The sequence below is a fragment of the Phasianus colchicus genome, chromosome 2 (assembly GCF_987193195.1).
Source record: "Phasianus colchicus chromosome 2, bPhaCol1.hap1.1, whole genome shotgun sequence".
In the NCBI taxonomy this organism is placed as follows: Eukaryota; Metazoa; Chordata; class Aves; order Galliformes; family Phasianidae; genus Phasianus; species Phasianus colchicus.
In genome coordinates this window covers 29,189,179-29,214,272 of record NC_143437.1, presented here as the reverse complement: position 1 = coordinate 29,214,272, position 25,094 = coordinate 29,189,179, and the positions used below count along the sequence as shown (strand labels likewise).

At 38.3% G+C, this 25,094-nt stretch overlaps 1 protein-coding gene across 1 annotated transcript in view; it reads left to right on the top strand.

The window, feature by feature from the left end:
• Window positions 1-25,094, top strand: part of GLP1R (glucagon like peptide 1 receptor) — a 79,472-nt gene that overhangs the window by 29,936 nt on the left and 24,442 nt on the right. Inside the window, exons 3-6 of the mRNA XM_031594145.2 lie at window positions 207-317; window positions 17,582-17,691; window positions 20,258-20,364; window positions 24,149-24,302. Of these exons, the coding sequence (XP_031450005.1) occupies window positions 207-317; window positions 17,582-17,691; window positions 20,258-20,364; window positions 24,149-24,302 (482 nt within the window). The remainder of the gene's footprint in view (window positions 1-206; window positions 318-17,581; window positions 17,692-20,257; window positions 20,365-24,148; window positions 24,303-25,094) is intronic.

Here is a 25,094-nt window from a genome sequence, read left to right as displayed (position 1 = left end):
CAACATATTCCCAATTTTTTCCCATCCCTGTTTCATAGGGATAAATAAGACTTGCTTTGCCCAAAAAACTTGAACTCCAGAGTTTGAATGCATAATACTATTATGGCTTAAATGCACATATTGTATTTTATCTTTTGTTCTTCAGTCTTTTCCTCATTAACGTTAATACAAGACAGCAGCATGCCCTTTCTTCCATCTCTTTGCAGAAGGCAAGTTCTGCAACAGAACATTTGACAACTATGCCTGCTGGCCTGATGGACTGCCTGGCACCTATGTGAATGTCAGCTGCCCCTGGTATTTACCTTGGGCTAACACAGGTAAGAGTCCTTGCTTGTAAGAATAGCTTTAAACCAACCCTGTTTTACTTGCACAGCATTTGAAAGGATGATATTGGCTTTAAGAGTCATGAGTGCATTCAGTTCTCTGTAATAGAAAGGCAGGAATGGGAATTAGTATAGTATTTATTTCCACCTATCAGGAGAAGATGAGAGAAAAGACTTTCTAAGGATTGAACTTAGTTTGGATTTTTGTGCTCTGATCTGCTTTTGCTGTTTGAATAGTAGTGACTATTAATGAAACAGTACTGTGATATTTTTTGGTGAAGATGAGCTAACAGTAGTAGTAGTAATGGTACAGTTTGAAAGCAGAGATAATAATAGCAAAGCTGCTACAGGAGGTCCTCCTGTAGTAGATATAGAAAAATGATCTGAAGTGAAAAGTGTTGTGTACCTTCCTGGAAAAAATTGTTTGTTAGAATACCACAAGGTGAAAGTACTGGTGGATGCAGAGACTTCTTTTTTGTTCTCTGACAGATAAATCTTTGAAGGTGATATTCTTTACATCCTTATGTATACATTCATCTGATACCACTTGAAGGCAATTCATGTGGATTTCTTCATTCAGTATCTGTCCCTGAATTCAGTAACTTGTGCAACTTCTTTATGAAGATCTAAGTTTTGAAGTGTAAATGGGCTATCTTGTGTGGTGGATTGAACTTGGCCCATGGTAAGGGACGGCATGCTGTTAATGAGGCTATGTAAGCCTGGCTGTTGAAGGTAAAGATAGTTTAAGTGTATAGTATGAATTGTAGGCCTTAATAAGGAGATTTTGGAAATGAGAAATAGGACAGTCAAAGGATACTTTAATGTAACTTGACACCTGGGAGTGATGAAACTCCTGTGGAATAAGGAATAGGAATTGCACTGTCTGACTAGTTGGAGGTAAATTCTATCATGCTGTTCTTTGCACCTGTGGCTTAAACAGCATTGATAGCATGCCAGTGATTTGACTGCTATTTAACAGGGCTTGCACAGCATCAAGGCTTTCTCTCCAACACATTTACTGGCCTTGTTGGGGAGGAAGAGTTTGGAAGATGACATAGCCAAGTCAGCTGACCTGATGTGATCAAAGGGACATTCCATGCCATATGGAAGCATGTTCAGCCAAAAAATGCTCAGGGAAAGAGGGAGGGGGGGGGAATACTCATAGCTGTGGCATTAGTGTTTCCAAGTAACTGTTCCTTGTGCTTGAAGCCCTGCTTTCCAGGAAGTGGCTGGACATCTGCCTGCCAATGTGAAGAAGTGAATAAACTGCTTATTTTGCTTTACTTGTGTGAAAAGCTTTTGCTTTTCTTATTGAACTGTTGTTACCTTGAAGGTGAGTGAAAAATTCTGACATCAAAATAACATCATACCCCACATACCTCCACCCCTCATCCCATCACTGCTTTACTACAACAAAAGTGCAGTGTGATTCCTGTCTGGCAGCCAGCCAAGGTCAACTTAGCACATCCATATGGATTTTTTCATAGGCCACATGGGAATATCTGCTTTGGTGTCTGGAGCAACTCTTCCCTTTAGTATTATCAACCTTGATGTTCACAGGGTTGTTTCGTACAGTTTGGGAGGTGACAAGTCAACTATTGTAACCCTTAAATTTACTGTTGAACTTCAAGCTTGTCTTAGAAATAAGACTTTAAAACAAAATTGAGTCTGCATTGCTATTTTCATTTTCAATTGCTGTAGCTTTTCTATTAGGTTCCCATGTCTTACTCTGAAGTCCAGCATTATCAACATGCTTAATGGTTAGGGACCTTGTGATGTGGGAAGAGGTGATCTCTTCCATTCTCTTGGCTCCTGTACTCTGGGATTCCTACAGCCTTTTGGTTACTCCTGTCCAGCTTGCTTTCTGAAATGACTTGTATTATGCATAGACAGTCTTACTGCTGTCTTGTTTATATTGAACATGTGTCAGAGTGATTTTTTTTTTTCTAGATTCATTTCTTGGTTTTCCCAGGTGGATATTATGAATATGATGTTACCTCATATTTCTATCTTCTGAGTATCTTTCTGTATTGGTAGTAACTGCTAATTTTATAACCTCTAATGTTAAAATGGTGTTTCCCTACCCTTCTCAGATCAGTCATTAAGATACTGCAACTTTAGAATGGATAAACAAGTTTTTATAAATGTGTGGAATTAATATTTACCTAGCAATTAATTGAGATAGATGTGTATGATGCTGCAGAACTTCCAATAAACCTAATACTTCTGGATACCTAATACTTCTGGATATTTAAAACTTTTTACAGGATTCAACTCCTTTCCTCTAAACTTGCTTACTTGCAATCTTTGAGATACTAGACACAGTTGTTTGACTTTCAATTGCTTTTCAAACATCGCTGCTGGTGAGAATCAAGATTTTAAACAATACTGCAGATTAATAAATTTTTGGATGTGCAGTATCTTTGATACTCTTGGAAACTAGTAAAATTAATTATCCTGAAAACTGTGTGTGTTTCAGTGAAAAGACTAGCATCATTTTGAAAAATCATAGAGCATGCTAGGGAGGATTGCAAAAGTACTTCAGAAAATATATCTGGATTTGTTCTCATGTTCATACTGTGAATATACCTCAATATGTGTTATCAATGAAAAATAAGAATGGAATGAGGAAGTATTTTTATCGTCTAATACAAAACACAAGAGGCTGCTATTAGTGTGTGATGCCTAATTTAGGGGTCTGAATTACTGTGTCCTGACTCATTTTCATGATGTCTTGTGGAGTCATGTTCAAAGCAAATGCTAATGGACTGCCACAATGGGGAGGTAACTCCTTTATAATGCAAGATCTGTAACAATAGGAAATTGGATGCCCTGTGACTTACAGTAATCACAAAAGCATGTTTATTACTTATTCTTGCATAGCTCACTACTTAAAACCTAAAATAGATGGAAGCCCTGTAGTGCTAAGATGTCTTTATATGCTTAAAATCAAGAAAAGGGAAAGATAAGACCTTGTTTATAAAGTACCTTCAGAATATGTTCAGTGAAGATCATTAAGCACGAAGGGCTTCTGCTAATCTTGCTTTGTTTAAGACTACTGTTCTTTGATTAGGAGCCAGTTTTTAAAATGCATGGAAAGTTTGCTGTAGAACCATACTGCCTAGAAATCCCCTGGGGAGTAAACTGACTGCTGTTTATGAGTATGGGAATGGAGGAAGCGTTGAGAGTTACCTGGCAGTTTCCATTAAAAGTGTAAGAGAGCTGGAAGCAGTGATAGATGACCTAAGAGGAATATAGAGACAGTGAGCATTCAGGAATGGGGGTTAAGACAGCCAAAGTCTATCCAGAATCTGTCAAGTTAAGGGTGATTTAAAATAATAATAATAATAAATCTTCTGAGGTAATATCAAAACCAAAGGGCCAGTGAGAGAAAAATTGAATCCACTGCTGTATGTAGTAAGGGATCTTGTGGAAGAGGACATGGAAATGGATGAAATACTCCTTGCCTTCTTCACAATGGTCACTACAGATAAGGCTTGCCTGAAGCAATCCAAGGCCACTGGGATCCGTAGTAAAGTCTGGAGCAAGGAAGACTTGCCCTTCGTAGAGGAAAATCAGGCTTAAATTGGATGTACGCAATTCTATGGGTTGTACCAGCAAGTGCTGAACAAATTAGACGGTGTCATCATGAGGTTAATCTTAATTATCTTTAGAAGAGTTGTGGAAGTCGGGGGTGTGGCTCCTGAGGACTGGTAGAAAGCAACTGTCTCCTCTTTTCAAGAAGAATAAGAATGTGGGGAGATATGGTCAACTTCACATCAATCACTGGGAAGTTGATGGAGCAGATAATCCTGGAAACTGCTTCCAGTCGCATAAAAGACAAGGTGATTAGAAATAGTCAGCATGGATTTATGAAGGTGAAATCGTGCTTGACAAACCTGAGCATTCTATGATAAGGTGACCAGCTCAGTATGTGAGGGGAGAACAGTAGATGTTGTTTATCTTAACTTTGGTAAGTCTTTTGGCACTGACTCCTGTAACATTCTCTTTGATAAAATGATGAAGTGTGAACGTAATTGAATGTAAGCCAGTAATGTGCCCTTGAGACAAAGAGGATCAGCAGCTTCCTGGGGTGTACTGGGCAGTTCTATGGGAATGTCCTGTCACTTAGCTCTAGGGAGTGGAACCTGACTGGAGTGTGTAGTCTTGTTCTGGGTTCTGCATACAAACTATGTACTGAAGTTAGTCCAGCATCCAGCAATTGGATGCGATGGTGATTAAGGGTTGAAATATCTCTTGTGAGTACAGGTTGAGAGAGCTGGGATTCTTCAACCAGGAGAAGAGAAAGTTCTGGAATGTGTGTGCAGAAATCTTACTGATACATATGAGCCCACGTACTTGAAATACAGGAAGCTTCCTTTAAATATAATTATTTTACTGTGAAGGTGATCAAACTCTGAAACAGAAATTTTGGAAATGGCCTAAGTCTGTCTGGACATAGCCCTGAGCAATCTGTTCTAGTTCATCCTGTGGTAAGGGGTCATTCTGGGAGATCTCTGGAAGTCCGTTCCACCCTAAATGTTCTGTGATTCTCTTTGTTGAATTGTTTAAGTTGGTGTGATTCTGAGCCTTTTTACTGTTGAGTATTATAAATTTTCAGTGGTGTGAACCAGAAAAGGAGGTGGGAAGAAGAATTCGCATGAAAAGTGTTTGTAATGCTAGAGCTCTCCTTGATCAACTACAAATTTTGCAGGCTTTGTCTGCAAAACAGCTTTTATTCTTGTTCCTGTATCACTCCTCATCTTGTGTTAGTGACTATCAGTCTTCAGACTACCCTTCTGCAACCCCCAACAGCAGATGCAGCTCAGCAGATTGGCTGTAGAATGGTAAGCTGAAAATTATTTGGGGATTTTTTTCTGCTTAGTAGCTATGCTAGGTAATCCAGCCCTACATGACAGTAACTGATTTCAATTTCTACTTGCTGCAGATATTCTCAGACCTCTATGTCAATTCAGACTTGCATGCATACAGAGACTCCTGACTGATCTCTTTCACAAGACAAGTCTATGGAGAATGAGTCTGCACTTCTGTCATGCTAAGCAATGTCTGAAGCTGCAAGGTTTTGTCTCGCAACATCACTTACCTTATAATTGCAACTTTTGTCTTCTACCTTTTTTGAAAAGTGTTGTGTACAAAGATAGACTATAAAGTACAGTAAAGAAAATCAATACTGTCCCACTTGCATGTCACATCTCTTTAGAAGTGCTGAACGTTTTTCTTATTTTGGTACCTGGTGTTGGTCAGTATCCTTGCCAAATTCAGTACTGGCATACTGCCTTCAAGGATTGTCTGCAGAGAATGTGTTTGTGATAGCTGGATAGTAGAAAGATCAAGTAGAAAGGTATTGAAATTAGACCAAGATTTTATGCTTGAACCCTCGTATCCCTGTACTGCTATGGACTTGCTTTGTCCTTAGAGGAATTTTATTTTGTATCTCCACTGAAATACTGAGTTGTTGTTGATATACTTCTAGGATATGGCTTGCACGAACTACATGTTTCTTCAGTGACATTTAACTACAGCATTTTGTATATCTAGTTGCTAAACATATTCTTCTATTCTGTATGGCTGTGCAGCAAATCAGATTGGGAATTTTAGCTGAATGAAATGTGGTGGATTTTTTTCCCCTGATTCTTTGAGTCATTATTTTTCCATGCACGTCAGTTTCCTGATAGCAGTGATTGCAACTGTATTAAAATTTATCTACTTCACATGGATTGATCATTTAGAACATTGCCCTAACTCACCAGGAAATTGTGAGATAAGGATATTAAAGTTGTCCAGATACTCAATATTGCACTGAAGCTGAGCCGAGGTTTAGAGTAGTCTCTGCTTCAGTGCGGGTTAATCCACTGTCACTGGAGCTAATAATATTTAGAGCAACTTTGTTACTGGTTCGTGTTTCTCACAGCACAGTACAGGATTTTCATGGTATAGTAAATGAGGAGCTCAGTTAATGATGGACTGTGAGTACCTGATAGTAGGGATTCTCCAGTCATTTGTCTCTCTAGTGCCATATAAAATAGCTTTGTGTATGTAACAAAGAAGCCCTCTGGAACAATAAAAAAAATTGAGGGTAACAGAGGGAGGGAGAGAAGTGAATTTCACACAAACAGTATTCCGTTCAGATCTCTGGATTCATTCAGAAATTGATAGGCTTTCTCTTTGAGAAGACGTATATTCCAACGTGGTGTTTTGAAATGCTCTGAAAAGATCAAATGAAAATATCTGAATTATCAAGAGACTCATATGTATTTCTGTTACATATCATGTTCCTCCTCCATCACCAGTAAGATGTTTGTATTTGCGCTTCTCATAGCCTGCTAATATATCTTTGAAACAGTAGGCTTCACAGCAATTTCATACCTATATGGGCAGTTTGACTCCAGCTCTTTGTTTTGCTTCTATTTGTGCTTATGCAACTCTCACTGTTGGGCAGATCTTCACAGGGAGATGCTGAAGTAAGAGTGGGATGTTATTGCTGAAAACATTTGTTCTTTGAGATTTCCAGCACAGATTTTTGACTTTGTCCAGTGCTTGTTGAAGCTAAGTTTCACACGCTTCTGGCTGCCCAAGTCAGAACTTTTGGTCTGTCATATATGCATAGGTTAAGGAACAAAGCCTGTCTTTAGTGAAAGCCTGAAAGGCTGCTCAGTTTTTGACAGCACTGTTGTTACAGCAGGTAAAATTTGCACGTTGTACTATCCACACTGCAGTTATACTTGGGCAGTGGCTGTGCCAAAGTTCAGATCTCAAAGGGGATCGGTATTCCATTAAAGGATGGATAGTACCTCACCTTGCTGCCAGTGGCTATGTGCTTCTTCTTATTACCTTTTTACAATTGAAGACTAACTGGCCATAACACCATGTGGATTTGGAAACCTCAGAGCTGCACAATTCATTTTACGATTATGTCTCCTTTGTGATTCTGATATTTTATTGTTTAATAGTACTAAATCCCTTTTAATTAAAAAAAAAAACCTTCCAGGGGTTCCAGTTTCAGACAAATTATGTAAACCATAGTAGTACCATAGTAGTAGCAGATTTTACTAAATCATCTTTATTTGGATAAATAAGGTAGCAAATGTATGTGTGGGTTTTGACTATAAGAAAATTCAAGCTTCAGGTACTCTACATTGAAGTGCAGTGTTAGAAATACTCTCAGTATGAATTGGTATAAATTCAGGTGATTAATACCCATAAATAAAATGTGCTAACAAATGTTATTGAGAACTCTGCTCAAAATCTTTTCATCTTTTAGGTCCTAAACTGAAAAAAAAACAGATCCTACCAGATCAAACCTATCTGTAGGCTTGACATGTCTGACACCTGAACTGGCTTGACTGTTGAGGTGTGTTTGCATTGGTATTTTGGTCTGGCACAAATGAGTTTTAAAGCAACTCTCTGATGGCTGTATTTTTTGTGAGCAAGTTCAGTTTGATCAGATGTGGGAGGTGTTTTTTGGAGAAAACTAATACAGAAACAGTGCCTCAGGTACCCGTTGGATGCACCTCAATCCTGAATGGGGACATATGACCTAATGATTTATCTGTACAAAGTCCACCAATGTGACCTTACAGAAACCACAGGAAGACTTTCAAAGTACCAAACTTTCATTAAATTCTGAACACTTGTTGTGCCAGAGAAAGGAAGAAATTTCTCACGTGCCTTGCATAGGAGACCAGAGGCTGGCTTGCTGCTTTGAGTACCTTTAGTTGCAAGGACACATCCAGGTCAGCTCTTTCCCATTTCTCTTCCCATTACTCTCTTGTAATAGCTTAAGGTCCATTTTTCAGTGCTCACCATTCTCTTTCTGGTCACAGAACAGCTTTTCTTGTCATCTCTTTAGGAGAGGAGTGAAGTTGGTGTTTGAGTGCCATAGTGCCTCACCCAAAAAGCAGAATTAAAGGTGTTTGTTTTTTTTTTTTTTGTGTGTGTGTGTTCCTGAGACCTCACACTGGGGCAGTGACACCATCCATGTGAGACAGCCCAAAGGAAGCAATATACATTGCAGAGGAATCTACAGAAAGCAGTATAATTAGGAAGCAGCAGTGTGTGTGAGATTTCCTTCAGAAAGTTTTGCACTATATGTCTGGTTTGAAAGTTTAGTTTAAGGAACCTGTGTAAGCCATGTCTGGTTTGATCTCCACTGCTTTTTCTTCAATCATTCCGTTTCATGGTTCAAAATCTCTTTATTTTAAAAGAGATGTTGTTGTATGGCTACGTGAGCTTGTTGCTAAACTGCCTGTTTGTCTTTAAATGTAGAAGGAAATAAATTTTACTTCAAGTATTGGCTACAGCCAAGATGATTAGACATTTTATTACATTTCTTCCTTTCTTTGCTCCAATAAAACTGAGTTTCCAGAAAGCTCTCCATAATACTGGAAAGGGGTGTGACCTTTTTTCGGTGAAAGAGGTCCTGCTTTGCGTTTGCTAACCTTTAAGCAATTCAAAATTTATACTTCCTTCCTTGCAGTGAAAGCTGTCTTAAGCTAATTGGCAATCTCTGTTTGCTAAATAAAAAACAAAACAGTCTTTCAAGTTCACCTCTGTTTCCATTTATTAGCCTCCATCTGGTTGTAAACGAGAAAAATCTAGAACATTTGCTGCTCATCTCAAAGATAGATTGAGACTCTGTCAGAATAAATAATTTTAAAAAATCTTTAACAGATATATCTGCTGGGTACTGTGTGGCAATGCCATTCTCCATTTTGTTTAACAATATGAAATGTATTTTTAAATAAATTGCTGGTTAGTGTCAGACTGAGGAGCATGGGGTAGAGCAGTGGTCTATGAACTTCCATCTGGGGTGAGTTATGTGACTTCCTTAAGGAACTGCCACAACCAAAGCACGTGAACCTCTCCTCAATTGTGCAATGGGAACACATGTGGCTGAATGTTGAAGTGCACCTGTTGGAAGATGGGGACGACTTCATGGTGTATGCGTGATAAGTACAAATCTGGTCTCCTGAAGTCCTCTAGGAAGAATGTGCCCTTCTGCATTGCTGAACATAACATAAAAGGTGGATGCCTTTGTTGTAGGATATTGGTCTGGTGTGACTGCATCTGTGGAAGGTAGAAAAGTTGGAATGTTTTCCAATGCTCTTGCTTATAACTGTATAATGTTTTTGTTCTATTTAAGTAATTCCTTGGGATGTATCAAGGATATCAAGGCATATCTATTCATAGCCAAACTTCATTCTGCATCTTCTTGAGAAGTCGTCCCCCAGCTGTTTAATAGTAAGGTTATTTTAAGAGCGAATTAATCATCACACCTGGCTGCAAGGAAGCTGACAGGGTACCTCTGTGTTTTGACCACGCTGACCTAACAAATAGCTTAACTTAAGCGGGTAGGTTTAAGCTTATCAATTTCTTTAAGCTTCATCCATACTGTTATTATTTTAGAATCATAGAATTATTATTTTAGAATCATAGAATGATTTGGGTTGGAATGATCCCTTAAGATCATGTAGTTCCAACCCCCTTGCTACAGACAGGGACACCTCCCTCTAGACCAGGCTGCTCACAGCCCCATCCAGCCTGGCCTTGGTTGCCTCCAGGGAGGGGGCATCCACAGCCTCTCTGGGCAACCTGTTTCAGTGTCTTGTGTAACTGAAATATGTAGTATCTTTATTTATTCACGGTTCTATTAAAGGGAAAGACCTCAAATCCTTCTTCATATTACTCTTTAAAATTGTAATGATTTTACGCTTGAGAACTTACAGCTTTTAAATATAGTAGGCAAAGAGTAAACTGGAATAGTTCATGATCTGAATAAACATAGTACATAATGTATGCTACATAATTAAATGTTGTGCTAAGAACAGGTCATTATCTTTCTGGCTCACTTAAGTGTTGTTAATCATCAGTTAGAACATTGATTCTTTTTTTATTTTTATTTTTTCCAAGCCACCAAGATAGAATAAACTGTGAATGCTTGACCTTAACTGCATGGGTAAAGAACAGCTTGCTGGGTGAGCTGTGTAACCTAGAGTCCACTTCTTCCCTGCTTGTTCTGTGATTTCTGCCACTTCACCTTTGAGTGATGGCAAATGTTCCCCTTGTATCCAATCTGTATGTATTTTCTCATGTAATAAACACATTTCTGGTATCATAGTGAACTTGAAGGATTGCTTGCTTTTCCTGAGATCCACAGAACTCAGGTAACAGTATGTATGGAACTCAGCTTGCCTGTATGGAACTCAGCTTGCCTGTATAGATGTAAATACCTAATCTGGAGAAGAATCATGCTGTCTGCCTGCTGAAGTAAGTTAGTAGCTCTATGTTTGCTTTGATTTTTTTAATAATATTTTCATTTGGCAAAGTGGTCATGCAAAAAATGTGGACTGACTTAAAAGGTACCTGTAAGTAGTTTAATTATAGAACATCCTCCACTTCACTCTCCACAAATGCAACTTTACCTTGAAAATGTTCTAAGCTACATGATGATTGTACTTATTCATCATGTACACAGCTTTATTTGCTATATAACCGTTTTCCATTTGTATGTTTTGTTGTTAAATTTCCCCTTGAGAGTTTTCAGTAGTAGACTGCACTTCCCCTGAGAGACCCAGGTCCTTGCTATGTATTTTGAAAGTACACCAAATCCTCCTAAACGTACTGCAAATGGTACCTGTTAGCACTCCCATACATCACTTTAAATTTTCCGTGAATAAGAATGAAAGTTCTCTGGGCAGGGTGTTTATGAAAGAACCTCGGTACTTGAATAGTTCAATGACAATAATAATGATAGTGGTGGCTGGTGGCTGGCCAGATTCATTTGACCTTTCTGAAACTAATTTACTTTCTGAAAATTGGAAAAAGCAGAAGTGAATTAGGCAAGAAAAGGATCAAGCGCTCATCAGCATATTTCTTCTGAAAGTTTAAAAAAAAATAAAAGAAGCTTGATTTCCACACACAAAACCTGGCTGATGATTGTCCTGGAGCTTAATGAAGCAGAGTATCAACAATCTTGTTTAAACAGAACTAAAGCATGGCTAAAAATGTGGAAAATATTGAGTTTGTGTGGATGATGAATGTCAGTGAGCTCCTCTAAGCTTTTAAAAATGTGAGGTAACATTGGCAGTGAATACTTCAAGAAAGAATTGCACCTTGGCAGGAAAAGAAAAGTTTAAGTCAAAAGGATTGTATGTCCATGCAAATACTTTTGAAGCAATGAAAGTAGAGTAGAAATGAAGATGAAATAGCGAAATTAGGGCAGTTTACTAATAGGATGGTGCAAGAATCCCCAATTTTTAGATTAGAAGTAAGTCTCAGAGATATTGTTGTAAAGATTCATCTTTTAATGGGAGGGTCAATCTAGACATTACTGCCACCAGTAACTATTGGCAGGAAAGATGCTGGTTTCCATGATTAAATCATTTGATAGTTTGTTTTTTATTTTTTCTTTAGGAGCTTGATTTTAGTAGCTTATAGGCTTGCAAAGCTTTGGTTGAATGTGATTCAATGCAATAGAAGGCTGGTTTAAAGCTGAAAGTTAAGCATGTGAGTAAGGAGGATGAATGGGACTCCTAGGGCAGTGGAGACATTTCACTTTCTATTCCTCGTGGTGAATTTCTTGCATTTTCTCCCACTGAATTCCCCTCTCTTCACTGCTTGACCAGAGCAGAAACTTCTTGGGTGTGCAGAGAATGTCTGAGGAACACGATGAGAAAGGAGACATGTTAAGAGGATAGAAGCTGAAATCAGGGTGTTTTTTTATTCATCTCCAGTGGCTTTGGAGCGCAGCAACTAAAAGGAGTTGGGCAAAGGAGGCAGAAAGAAGAGGAAGATGTTGGGGCAGAAAGACAAAAAATGTTAGACTACACCTCTACAGTATTTGAGACTCAACATCAATATCCCCATGCTGTGTAACAGAGAAATCCACTGACAAAGCACATGAATATATGGATGTGGCATAGGGCTGTGTCCTGAGCAGTAATATCAAAGGCTACATTTCTTAATGTATGTGAACAAGCTGTTTGGGTTTTGTTTTGTTGTTGCTGGGTGGGGTCTTTTTTTGTTTTATTTTGTTTGGTTTTTTTTTTTCCTCTTCAAAGTACTGGAAAAATAATTCCAAGTCTGCAGAGATTATAAGAACTATCTCCATAGGAAAAGCCTTTACCGGTTGATACAATTTTCCTTTGCAGCTTCAGGCTTCCTTTTGCAGAAGTAATAAGCTTTTAACCAGTGCCAGAGTGCACGATTTGTTCGATAAAAATGTGTGTCTTCACTCTGAAATAGAGATCCTTCATTTTATCTGTTCCGCTTTGAAGTACCCAACTCTTTTACTTTTGGAATGTAGCAGATAATACTTACAGAATTATTTGTCTCTCAATGAAGTTTTGATGATTGGATTCCTTCTTATGATATGTTTTGAAGTTGCCTGCCCCAAAACCTGCCAACAGTTCTGCATTTTTGGCTTATCTTTATCGCTGTCCAGTGAGAGGTGAAAACCAATGATTCAATTATTCTAATTTATACTGTTGTCTTTGAGGATAACTAAATAACCAAGACTTTTCTGCCAAGGATTGGCAGTTTATTTGTGGCACCTGACACTGGGTTTTAACTACATCTTCTGGACCTTCTTGTTTTGCTCAGAAGCTTCATCAAATAATGAGTTCATTTGCATGCTTACTTACCTCTGCCTCCTGGCTATACATATTTAACATAGCAGTTATCTGTTGTTTTTTCTTTTTTCCTTTGCTTTAGCTCACCAAGCATCATGCTGATGATTTGTCTAGTCATTCTTTTCTTTTAGCTTATTTTTCTTTCACTGTATGCATGTTTTCTTTTTTTTTAAAGTTCTTGAATCATGGGCGTAGTTAAATGGGCCCCTTCCACTGCTTTAGGAAGTCTTCAGCTGTGTCTCTTCTTACCTTTCAAGAAAACTTTTTATTGCATCTTTTTTTTTTCCACTTTATTGTAACATGCTTTTAATGAGATGTCTTCTATTAATTACATTAACTTACTCATCCAATAACTTAAAAACACAGAACCTCTTAGCAGTGTTTTTACATATATATTGAACTTTCAATCATGTTTGTTCGTGCAATAAATTTATTCCAATTCACTTATATTTATTCTGAATAAAACTTTTAATAGTGCCTCTTGGTATCTTACCAAACCTTCACAAAGCTGTACCATTAGCATAAATACTTGTATTTCATAAACAGCCTTCTTTTATTATGTTAATTCACGTATCTTTTATAGTTCATAAACACTCTCCATTATTCATTTATTAAAATGAATACACATAAACATGCACACGTTTTTGACTTGTTTTTTAAAGTACATTTCAAAAGGTTATGTTAGGTTTCAGTGTGGTCTAGCATAATCAATGCAGCTTTTTCTCAATACAAGTTATTCAGCTGAAATGCTTAGAGAGTATAACTCCTTTTAGCATAATAATCTTGTTTTTCAGTATGATGTGGTGGGACTTTTGTTGTTGTTTTTTTTCTTTTTGGTGAGTTTTTGTTTTGGTTGATTTGTTGTGGGTTTTTTGGCTTGTTTGTTCTGAGATACTAACTCTTACCTAGTGATATACGATGTTACAACTTAATGAGTGCTTTGATTTACTGCGGTCTACTTTGCTCTCACAACTTTTCTTGGCAACTAGTGTGCAAGTAGTTTTTAATTATGAAGCTATATTCTATCACTTTTCCACAGATCTTACTCCTACACTACACAGAATGGGTCTTCTTGTTAGTCAAGTAGTAAAGCTCAAACTCCTCTCTGCAGGATCATTGCCTCATTAACTGTGGGGACTTGTACTGTGTGAGGGAAAATACTGCAGAGTCAGAAATGATGATCTCTGCACTAAGAAAAGTGAATGTCCATGTAGAATAAATATTGTGGCTGCATAATTTTCTCTGTTGTATAAATCTGGCTTTAATATGTGATTAGAATACACTGTTCATTTTTGGAACATCTGTGAACAAATAGGAGACAGTAGTGCTTAATGTTCATTGGGAAGCTGAATTGGTGGTCTAAGAAAACATTGAGTTTGTTGTCAATTTGATTCAGTATGCTTAAATATGACTTGATAGCTTGATAATTTTCCATTAAATGACATCCCCCTATTCTTCACCCTGAGGAACTCCCTCCTTCCCCTTCCACAAGAAAAAAACAAACCCAACAATGGATTCTAATGACAAAAATGTAAAATGTGTAACTGCATAAGTTAAAATGGTTTTATTGGATGGAATTAAAAACCACATAAGTGGCTTTAGCTTAGCAATTCTTAAATCTTGAGTGTTAATTTTTTAGCATTAGTATAATTCCAAATTGATTGTTTTTAAATAAGAATGTATTTACATGCAAAATCTCTGCAGTACATCACCTCCATGAGTAAAGTCTCTGTTTTTTTAACTTTTGATAGTAAAGCATGGGATACAGGCTCTGAGGACTTCAGGGCATGCAAGATGAGTTTTTACCGTCTGTATCATAGACAACACTTGCTCAGTTGCATCTCCCCTTGCACTCTAAAGTAGATATTAGTTGTGTGTAAACTCGCATCCATCTTTTCTTGTAGGACAGTGGGTACACGACTCTCTCTTATCATTCTGCAGCATGATGGGAGCTCTCAGTATGTGCATTCAGATCTGTTTCCCCACCTCTCACACAGACTGTAGGATATAATTGAAAATGAATTTCTTCCTGCTGCCAAAACTTGAAGTGATAGTCAGCTTTTCTGCCTTCAAAACAAAATGCAAGGCATAGTTTTGTTGTTGTTTTATCATCAGTAAGAATAAGGAGCTGGAATGACTAATATACAGAAGGAGGAGGAACAGTGGGAAGGGGTACTAAATAAAGTACTTGTAGTTAAATTGCCTGTTGAGGTAATATAATTTCAGATGATGTGGCAGCGAGCCCAGCATAAACACACATTTAGATAAATGTGTTTCTTGGACAGTAGCACAGGCTAGAGCTCCTCCTGCTCCCTGTCCAGGTTGCACCCTGTTGCCATATTGCCAGCTGCAGGCTTACAGGTCTTGGGTTTAGGATGTTTGCTGTATGAGAAGCCAGAATGGGGGCTAAATGATGTTTCTGTGACAGCTTTTACAGCCAACAGTGGCTCCAAGTGAGCAGTGGACAGGTCACACCAACTGATAACAGAACTGTTAGGAGGTGTAGACTCCCAAGGTCCCCATCAAAGGGCATTATTCTCACTTCAGGAATAAACTAGTCTGCTGGAAATCTGTTGTGATGCCCATATACTACAGAGTCTCTTTTTTTAATGGACAAAATTGTTACCTTTTCCAAAACATTTACCTCTGCTTGAAATAGAGAAGATACATTAACAAAGTTCTATAATACTTGACCCACAGCAGCTAGACAAAACTCTTGGTCTCTTGTCCTTTTTCCTCACTCTCTCATCTCTCTGCCTGAATACAAGTGATTGAATAGAACATGCTGTAATTTGTTTTTACAGTGAATAATGTTTCAGTTTATCCTGAGGGACTGTTAGGTGAGTAATCTCACACTGACCTTGACACAGTGCTGTTGTAAAAGGCAGATCAGGTTGTTTTAAGCCGATAGATCATTTAATTTGTTTCTATTTCTAATAAAAGAAGGCTGGTAAGGAAGTGTTTGTGAGCATTCTGCCATGTGATAACATTTTCCTCTTAAGTAAAATTGTTTAGCTGGCCACAGCATTTGTTTTGATTTACAGGCTCATCAGAAAACATTATAGATGATGGTATTAACTTCAGTGTTAACTCTTGGCCTCTCCTCTCTGCCTTTTATCGGTCTACAGAGCATTTGAGCTTTGGACATCAATCCACATTTTAACATGTAATTCTAATGAGGTGTGATTGACAGTTTACAAATTGGCTTCTTTAAGATTCCATTCTAAAAGTTGTGCAACTTTCTCAGCTAATGCATTAATTTACAAGTTAAATAAAATCAGATTCCCCATATGCTGGAAGTAGTTTTTATTTATTTTCATTTTAGAGTGTGATATTCAATTATTGGATGTAATAATTGGTGTCAGTTGAGACACTGACTGTATGGTAACAAAAAGCATTATGATACAGGAGAAGGATATTGTATGATAGTGAGGAGGCAGCAACTACTCACATCTTCTGGAAAGTTTGTTCATCATTTTAATCTACTCAAACTGGAGCTGGTTGTTGTACATTTGGTATTTGCACTGCTTGAAAAGTAAGAGGGCCTGAGTCACAACAGGATTCAGACGTGACTAAGAATCCTAGGGATTGAGTTTGCCTCCCATGTCTTGCACAGTGCTGGTTTTCAACGTGACCAGATGCAGAGGATGAAAGGTGTTGTGTGTGTGGTATGAATCCAACACCAAAACCTTCAGGGCCCTTGTAGTAAGCCTATGCTGATGTTATATAAGTTAGATGTCTTTCATACACAGATGAAAATACTCCACAGGGTCGAGACTTGATCTCCTGTCCCTGAGAGTGTCAGATTGCCTTTAGTATATCAGTTCTGCACCACCATAAATATTTTGGGTGATAAATGATTCCTGAAACAAGACGTTCATATGCTTCTCCCACTGACATACATAGTTCTTCCATTCACATTACATAGTTTCATCTGGATTTTTTATTTAATTCTTTTTGCTTAAGACTTTTTTTGAATGCAGAAATGTCTGGTTCCTGCACTGACTACTTCTGCATTAGGATTTAGAATTTTTAGACTTTAGATTCTTTTGTATGCTAAAGTTCAGTTGTCCTTACCCTTTGTACTCCTGTTTTAGTGCTGCTGTCTGATGTAATTTTATTGTAAGCCATTTCATCGTGCCTGCTTTTACAAGATCAAGTTGCTAACTGCTTTTAAAAGATATTTTATTTATTTGTTATCCAAACATGTACACAGAAGGAATAAAAAGACCATATGGGTACTTTAAGCAGAGATTTATGGTTTTGTTTTGTAGTGCAGATGTTTGCCTAGATAGCTGCATTCTAGGGAGATTGTATTAACATACTTGTTCTGAGGTTTCTCTGTTCACTGGTCTGCATGATTTCAGCATAGAAAGAGCATGCACACCTTTCTCATGTTCTTTTCCCCGTGAATATTGGAGGCTGTAGCCCTGAGGCCAGGCAGCAGCAGTGCTGATGGGCAGGGAGCAGGCAAAGTGCTCCTGCAGCTGTGCTGCTGTGTTCTTTTCAACTGAGAAAGCTGTTGGTGAAGAGGGAAGGTCGCAGCCTTGCCTCCCAGCATGCATGCTCTACTCCAGCTGACCCTGTGTCCTCTCTTGTTTCTGGCAGTGCTGCATGGGCAGGTGTACCGGTTCTGCACCTCTGAGGGTACCTGGCTGCTGAAGGAGAACTCGACTCTGCCCTGGAGGAACCTGACAGAGTGTGAGGCCTCTGACCAGGTAAGAGCGTCTCTGGCTGCTTCTGTTGTTTAGGATCAAACAGAGGACAGTACTAATCATTGATGCAAATGCATTTTTGCCCTGTCAAAGTAATCATTTTCAACTCATCCTGAGTGCCTCACTTTGATGAGTCTAACAATATGGGATATGAGGTATCTCCCCTTTAACAAAGTGAGGCAGATGAGCCTAGGGTTAACGTAGGTGAGACAACTGGGAGAAGTAAACTGGAGGATCTTGGCTGTGGTGCAGGACATTCCTGAGGGAGTCAGTGGTCTTATTTACAGCAGGATAAACTGTCATTACAGAAGTAATCTAATATTATCCATTTTCCTTTCGTTCCCTTGGTAGAATATTGCTGGGATAAAATTAGTTTGCATTCTCTATCTCATAAGTAGATATTAAAATTAACTGACCTGAAAGGCACTTGTTTTTCAGCTTTGGGCAAAGGGTAGTTTCTGCTTTCTGTCTGTTTGTGGGATTTGTTTGTTTGTTTTTAAGCTAAATTTGACAAGAACTGTAGAATTAGGCTTGTCAGTTTATTTTCTTGCCCTAGTACTTTATACTCTGCAGGGAGCTGAGATACCTGGCACCAAATAAAGAAGAGTGGAGAAGTTTCCAAGGGATTTTGGTCAGCCACTGGCGTCAGCTAGTGCACTATGTGCGTACCCATGATGTAATGCCATCACAGCTGTGAGCCTCCAAGGGTGATCTTTTTGCTTATATAAATTGAGTTTGCTCTCTGTCCCAGCATGTTGGAAACTAATACATACCTAGCCAGAACAGTTCTAGTGTATGAAATTCCTTAGTTCCACAGGCAGAGTGCCTCCTGAGTTCCTGGAACTCAGTACCTCTTTAGAAGGAATAAATGGCTGCAAACTAGAAGGAAATGCAAAAAGAGAGAATTTTTAGTTCTCCAGCTGTGTAAAATTTAACATTTCCTTATTATGTATTTTATTTAACATTTCCCTATAATTTTCTTCTTCCATATCTGGGTATCTCAGCACAGCACTTTAGTGTACCACCCAGTATAATTTTGATCACTTTTCCCTGTTTGCCTTTGTTTATCTGTTCCTTCCAGACCTGTGCTGGAACATGCCAAGAAAAGAGATAGCTAGTGGCAACACATGGTCATTTGGCACCTACCTCCAGGTTTCCATGAGCTAGTTTGGATTTTGAAAACCTTCCCAAATAGTGTGAGACCCCAGAATGTGAATGACCATGTTTGCTTTTCTAGCTAATGTGTACAGAGCCCCTGGTAATCTTACACTGTGTGATCTATGCATCTTGTGCACGAAGACAGGAGGTTGTTTTTATGAGCTTACTGTATACTATGTCACAACTGTTGTTAAACACAGTCCCAAGAGTTTGCAAGTGATACCTTATAAAATGACATTATTTTCCTTAGGTATGAGTTGTGGGTTTGATCTGTGTAGGTGTTCTAAGTTGTTAGGTCTCAGTAGCTTGCCTGTCCTTTGATCCTAAAGAGATTTTATTTTTCTCTTCATAAAGTAGCGTCCGTGTCATTCCTTTTAAAATTAAGCTAGCAAATCCCTGAGGAACAGCCTGTATGCTCACATTAAATCCTCCTGGCTTCACAAAATACATCTGAATAGCTATACTTATTTCTGAAGTACAAGTATATTCCTTTGTACACCACAGGTCTTGGGAGTCTGCTGCATAATCAGCAGCTTGAAGTAGGGAAGTAAAAGAGAACATGAATGTGCCTTGGAGCCCAAGCAACAAAGCCTGTACTGTATTTCAGACCCACATGTAGCTTTTCAGACAGTTCTCTTCCTAAAGATTTTGTCCAGCACTTTTAAGCAAGAGTCTAAATGGATGTGTCTTCAACAGGATATCTGAAGAGAGAGAGAAGTTATCAGGAAGGTATGAGCGTCCCTGCTGCTACATCACCTCGTTCCCTTCCAGGCAGTGCTGTAACTCATAGTTCATGCTATGAGCTGGTCTGCAGCCTGTTGCCAGCAGACAGTGTAGTTGAGGTGAAAGAGGCACTATTCAGGGACAGGAAGGAGTTTAATTACATGAGTGTAAGGCATGCTTTACCTTAGAGCCAGCAAATAAGACCTGGCTTGTTTTATTTCTAAACATAAACATTACCAAAGGAACATCCTTATTACAGCATTAAGGTGATAGACTCTAAGAGTGCAAGTCTGAAAACATAAGCTTTACCATTTTTACTGCAGAATTAAGTTGTCTGTTCTTTCTGTCATCTGTTTAATACCTGCCCGTGTGGTAATTTATGCCTCTCCAACTCGATTATCAAATAATGCTGCATTATCTATTTTCTAGCCTGGCTGTGAAGTCCAACTCTTTGACTGAACACCTGAGAGCAGCTGGGGAATTAAGATTAAAATTTTTATTTCTTTAAAACGTAGGAAAGTGGAAGAGTGATTCAATGAATGCATTTAAACTTAAAAATAGGGGAATGACTTCTGTATATCATTAAGAAAAGTTAAAAAGCAACTCGGTAAAAAGAACTGAAGCCCATTAGCTCTGTTTATCCCTTCCTCCCTCTCTTTTTTTTCTTTTCTCCTTTATGTGCTCTCAGGATGCACCAGAAGAACAGCTCCTGAATTTGTCCATCATATACACCATTGGATATGCTCTTTCCTTCTCTGCCCTTATAATTGCAACTGCCATTCTTCTTGGATTCAGGTAACTGGTGAAGCTCTGGAGAATGGAGAAATGTTTTTTTGTATGATTGTATCAGGCTGACATAAAAATTTGATTTTACCCTTCTTCTATCACCTTATTTCTCAGTTGCCTTTGTGTTCTTTCTTGCATTCATTTCTTCTCAAAATGCAAGCAAAATTCCTAAGCTTCTATTATATGACTGGCATGTATGAATACACTTTTTATTAGTAGAAATATTTTGTTTTTATATTTTTTATTTCAATGAAGTTTCCACTAAAAGAGATGAAAAAAGAGAGATTTAAACATTCTCTCATGTTGTTGCCTTGGTGATGGGGGATCTGGGATGCAAGTGGACATTTAGCAGAGGAGTTTTCATTCTGCCTTGCACGGAGTTGTATATAAACTTCAGTCTTGCCCATTTCCTAGTCACAGAATTACAAGATCACAGAACCCTAGGGATCATCTAGTCCCCCTGCTAATGCAGGTTCCCTACAGTAGGTCTTGCAGGAAGGCATCCAGATTGGTCTTGAATATCTCTAGAGAAGGAGATTCCACTTCTCCAAGTTGCCTGTTCCAGTGCTTCATCACTTTGATAGTAAAGGAGTTCTTTGTTTTCGTATGGAACTTGCTATGCTCCAGCTTCTGCCTGTTGCTCCTTGTTCTGTTGTTCACCACTGAAGAGTCTGTCACAGTCAACTTGACTTCCATACTTCGGATACTTATAAACAGCAGTGAGATGCCCCTCAGCCTTCTGTTCTCCATACTGATCATACCCAGCTCTCTCAGCTTCTCATTGTTTAGGAGATGATTTCGGGCCCTTTATCATCTTCCAACTAAAACCATTCTATGATTCATTGATCTTTGTGACCTGCTGCTGGACTTTTTCTTAGAGATTCCTGTTTTTTTTTGAACTGAGGAGCCCAGAACTGAACACAGTATTCCAGATGTGGTTTGTGTGGGGTGCATTTCAATGCAGAGGACTTCTGCCACAATCTCTTATTGGAGATCTTTCAGAAAATCTCATTTATTTTGCTATGTGGAAGATAAATTAATTGAAATTTATATTTGTAAAGTTTTTGTGAATTACACTGCTGTCACTTGTTCACATTAGCAGACTGGCTTCGTCCAGTAATGCACCAACACATTGCACAAAGTACCTCAAAATTAGGAGACTCCTGGTCGCACAACCTTCCTGAACTGGATACACGTTAATGATACATTGTGTAGGTTAGATTAAAATAAAAAAATAAAGCCTTCAGCTTCCAACAAAACAATCTTTTTTTTCTCTCCCTGAGTACAATAGGTATCTCACTGATTCCAGACAGATTTTCCTGTGGTATAGGAATGCTGAGCACAGGGTGTTAGAAAGCACAAAGACATAAGCCTACTCTGGCATGGGAGGGAATTCCCTCTGCAATGTGGTCTTGCTCCTGGATGCTGTATACATCTGGATCTCATCATCCTGATTACATGTTGATGAGGCTCCCTCTGAATTGTATTTTCCTGTCTCCGAGTCCTGTGCTCTGATCCTTAAGAAATTTTCTTCTCTAGTAAATAATTCTCATTGCCAGTTAATGATTGTTTGTTCTGAAGGCAGCACTCTGTCAGCGAGGCAGTCCCTCACCAGTCCTCTCTCCTACTTATTTATATACCTTGTTGCATTTGAAAACATCAGTCATGCCTTCAGCTTCTAATCCCCAAAGCGAAGATAACCCAAGCCTTATACTACCATGCAATGCCTTCCAGCATGGTGTTATCCCTTCTCCTTCTCAAAGATTTAAAATGGCAGCAGAAATGTAGACATGCTCACGCTCTGAGTCCCATGTAATGGTAACTGTGATTTGTACATGTTGTGGCTGTGCAACATCGGACTCATCCAACAAAACACCAGATGGTCTTGAATTCTCCGAATGTCTACCAGAATGAGAGCTTTCTTCTTGCTACACCCATCAGTGACATTTTTTGAGTAATCTTAGCAGCCCTGATGTAAAAGTCACAGAAACATAACCATGTACTTACTGAAGGAAGGATGCACATGGCTTTGGCACATCACAAGGAGCAACCTTGCCGCAGATGACTAGTAGGAGAAAGGAAATGCTGATGCCTTGATTTTTGTGGAGAGATTATTTAGCACTTCTTCCTTCAACTGTGAAGCAGTGACTGGAGAAGCGTGCATGAGTGTCTGTTTCCGGCTTTGCAAATAAAGTTTCAGAGATATTAAGGAGTGCCATCAACCTATTTTTTGTTTTTATGTCTGGATCGACTGTTTGAAGACAACTTCTTCCTCTATCTCATAAAAAACATAAGATGCTCCTCCTCTGTGATGGCAATTACTGGATTCTGGACACTGATTGGAATGTGGCTCATCTCCATTGGTTGTGTGATCTTATCAGATGAGGATTGAAATTGAATTCATTGGCATCGAAATGCTGATATTCACCACTTCTGTAATAGGAAGTAGTAAGTTCTTACGCTACAGAATAACCCTTGTATTTGCTTTTTGTAATGATTCAAGAGAGTAATGTATCTCTAATGTCCAGTTTTCCATCTTCTGAAATGAAAGAAAAATCTGGAATTTCAGTGATGGAAGCTGAACCAGGCCCAAAACTTCATGAATTAGGCAATCTGATTGGCTTGCATTGACTGCAGCAGAAATAGTAACTGCTTCATTATCTTCATTTGACTAGTTTACATACATTTGTCAATTGAATTTAAATATATAGCAATTCTGAAGTGTAACAACAAATAAATTTTGATTTAAACAAAAATAAATATTAATCATATGTAAGTTTTGCAATAGGCAGTGACCTAAAAGTGATACAAGCAATTCTTATTGAATTATATATTTTTAAATAAAAATCTTCTTAATTTTAAAACTGATAGTATTCAAGACCAGGTTGTCTGTTTGTTTTGTTTTTTGTTTGTTTTCTTTTTTTTGTTTTTTTTTTTGTTTAGCTTCAAAGAGAGAATTCTACCTAGTGTAGCTTCCTTTGAAGCAGAATATGTACCCTCGCAATTCTGGAAGAAAAAAATTTGTGGGTGAGACTGGTAAAGCACTAGCAGCACTCTGCAGTTGGTTGCCATTTACATGACTGCAGTTTCCTTTGCTATCCTTTAACATGCTCTTTTCAATAAGTAGCAATTTTGTTGTCTTTACAGCTGTGACTGCTGCAATTCAAGAGGATATTTTCTTTTCTTTTCTTTTTTTTTTTTCAATTCTGAATGCAGAGGAGGAAATCATGTTCCTTTTTGTTACGCAGGAGTTTAATTCCTCTTGGAGGCAATTTGAATACAGCTTTTTCTCTTGTCAAATTGATAATTTACAGGTGGATTTTCTTTTCACTGGGGAAGGGATGCTTGAACACAGCCCAGAAGCTGTACTGTACAGCAGTTCCTGAGCCAAAGTAAACCTATTCAGTGACACTGGGATCAGTTGTCACTGTCAGATCAGGTACAGCAAGATTTGAAATTAGAATGGTTTTTTAGTCCTTTCGAATTTTACTTATGAAAATGATTTCATTTTTACACTTTTAAAACATTTTAAATTGATTTTTCTTACGTTCCCATTGCTCCCTTCCCTCAGACATTCACCTTCATAGCTGCTCTTTTGAATATATTTTCCTCTGTGACAGTGATTTCTTCCCAAAAACAGTTTATAATGCCCCCAGCCATTCTCAAGTTACAGGATTTCCTCTGGTTCCTCATGATTTTCAACAGGGCTCGTTATGCCTGACCTCAGTCCTATCTATCATATTGAAGCTTTTACACTATTAGTGGATCATGACTGATTCTTCCATTTTTACAGACATCTTCATTGCACAAGGAATTATATTCATCTGAACCTCTTCACCTCTTTTATCCTCCGTGCTATATCCGTCTTCATTAAAGACTCAGTGGTGAAGTGGATGTACAGCACAGCCACACAAGAGCACCAGTGGGAAGGACTTATCTCCTTCCAGGTAGGGGCAGACACTGTGGTGGTTATGAGGATTTTGGAGTCATCATGGTGGTGTGTCTGCATCACAGCAGGTAATTTCAGTTTGTACACCTAGGCTTGTCCAAAATGATGCTTTCTGCAGTCTGTAATTTCTCTGAACCTTACAGCACAACGTATGCGGTTGTGGTTGTGCCAGTCAGAGCTTATTGCAGACAAACAGTTGATGCCATGGCATATTTTCTTGTCCTCTCGTAGTCTTGCCTTTCTAAATGGAACAAACATGTCCAAGTGGATTTTTTGCATGTGTATAAATGACTCTTTCCTCCTCTTGAGCTGCAGATTCAGTTCTTCTGGAAGTAGCAAGAGGAAATTCATTTTACTAAGCCAGCACGTCCTGTGTTAGGATTGTCCCTCCGGTATAGTGATCAAATTAGTTGGTCATTCTTGGAAATTTTCATAATCTTTTAATGATAGAAAAATTGAAGCATCAAATTGAAATGCAAATTTAAAAGCATTTAGAAAAGCTTTGGAGGAACAAACTAATTAAATACTTCTAATCAATTAAGGATGATCTGTAGCTCTTGTGAATATGATGAAAGCATGCCTTTCCTCTTCATATTTGGGAAACAAAACATAATTGAATCTTTATAGAAATGTATTCTCATTATTTATATCGCTCCTGTGATTCTAGAACATGGGTACAGCATTTGCTACTGAAATACTGGATTGGAGGTCATAAAGAGACATAATACATGATTAGTACCCATCTTTTTTTGACACTCTGCCTAGGGCTTAATTGTTAATACCACAAGTG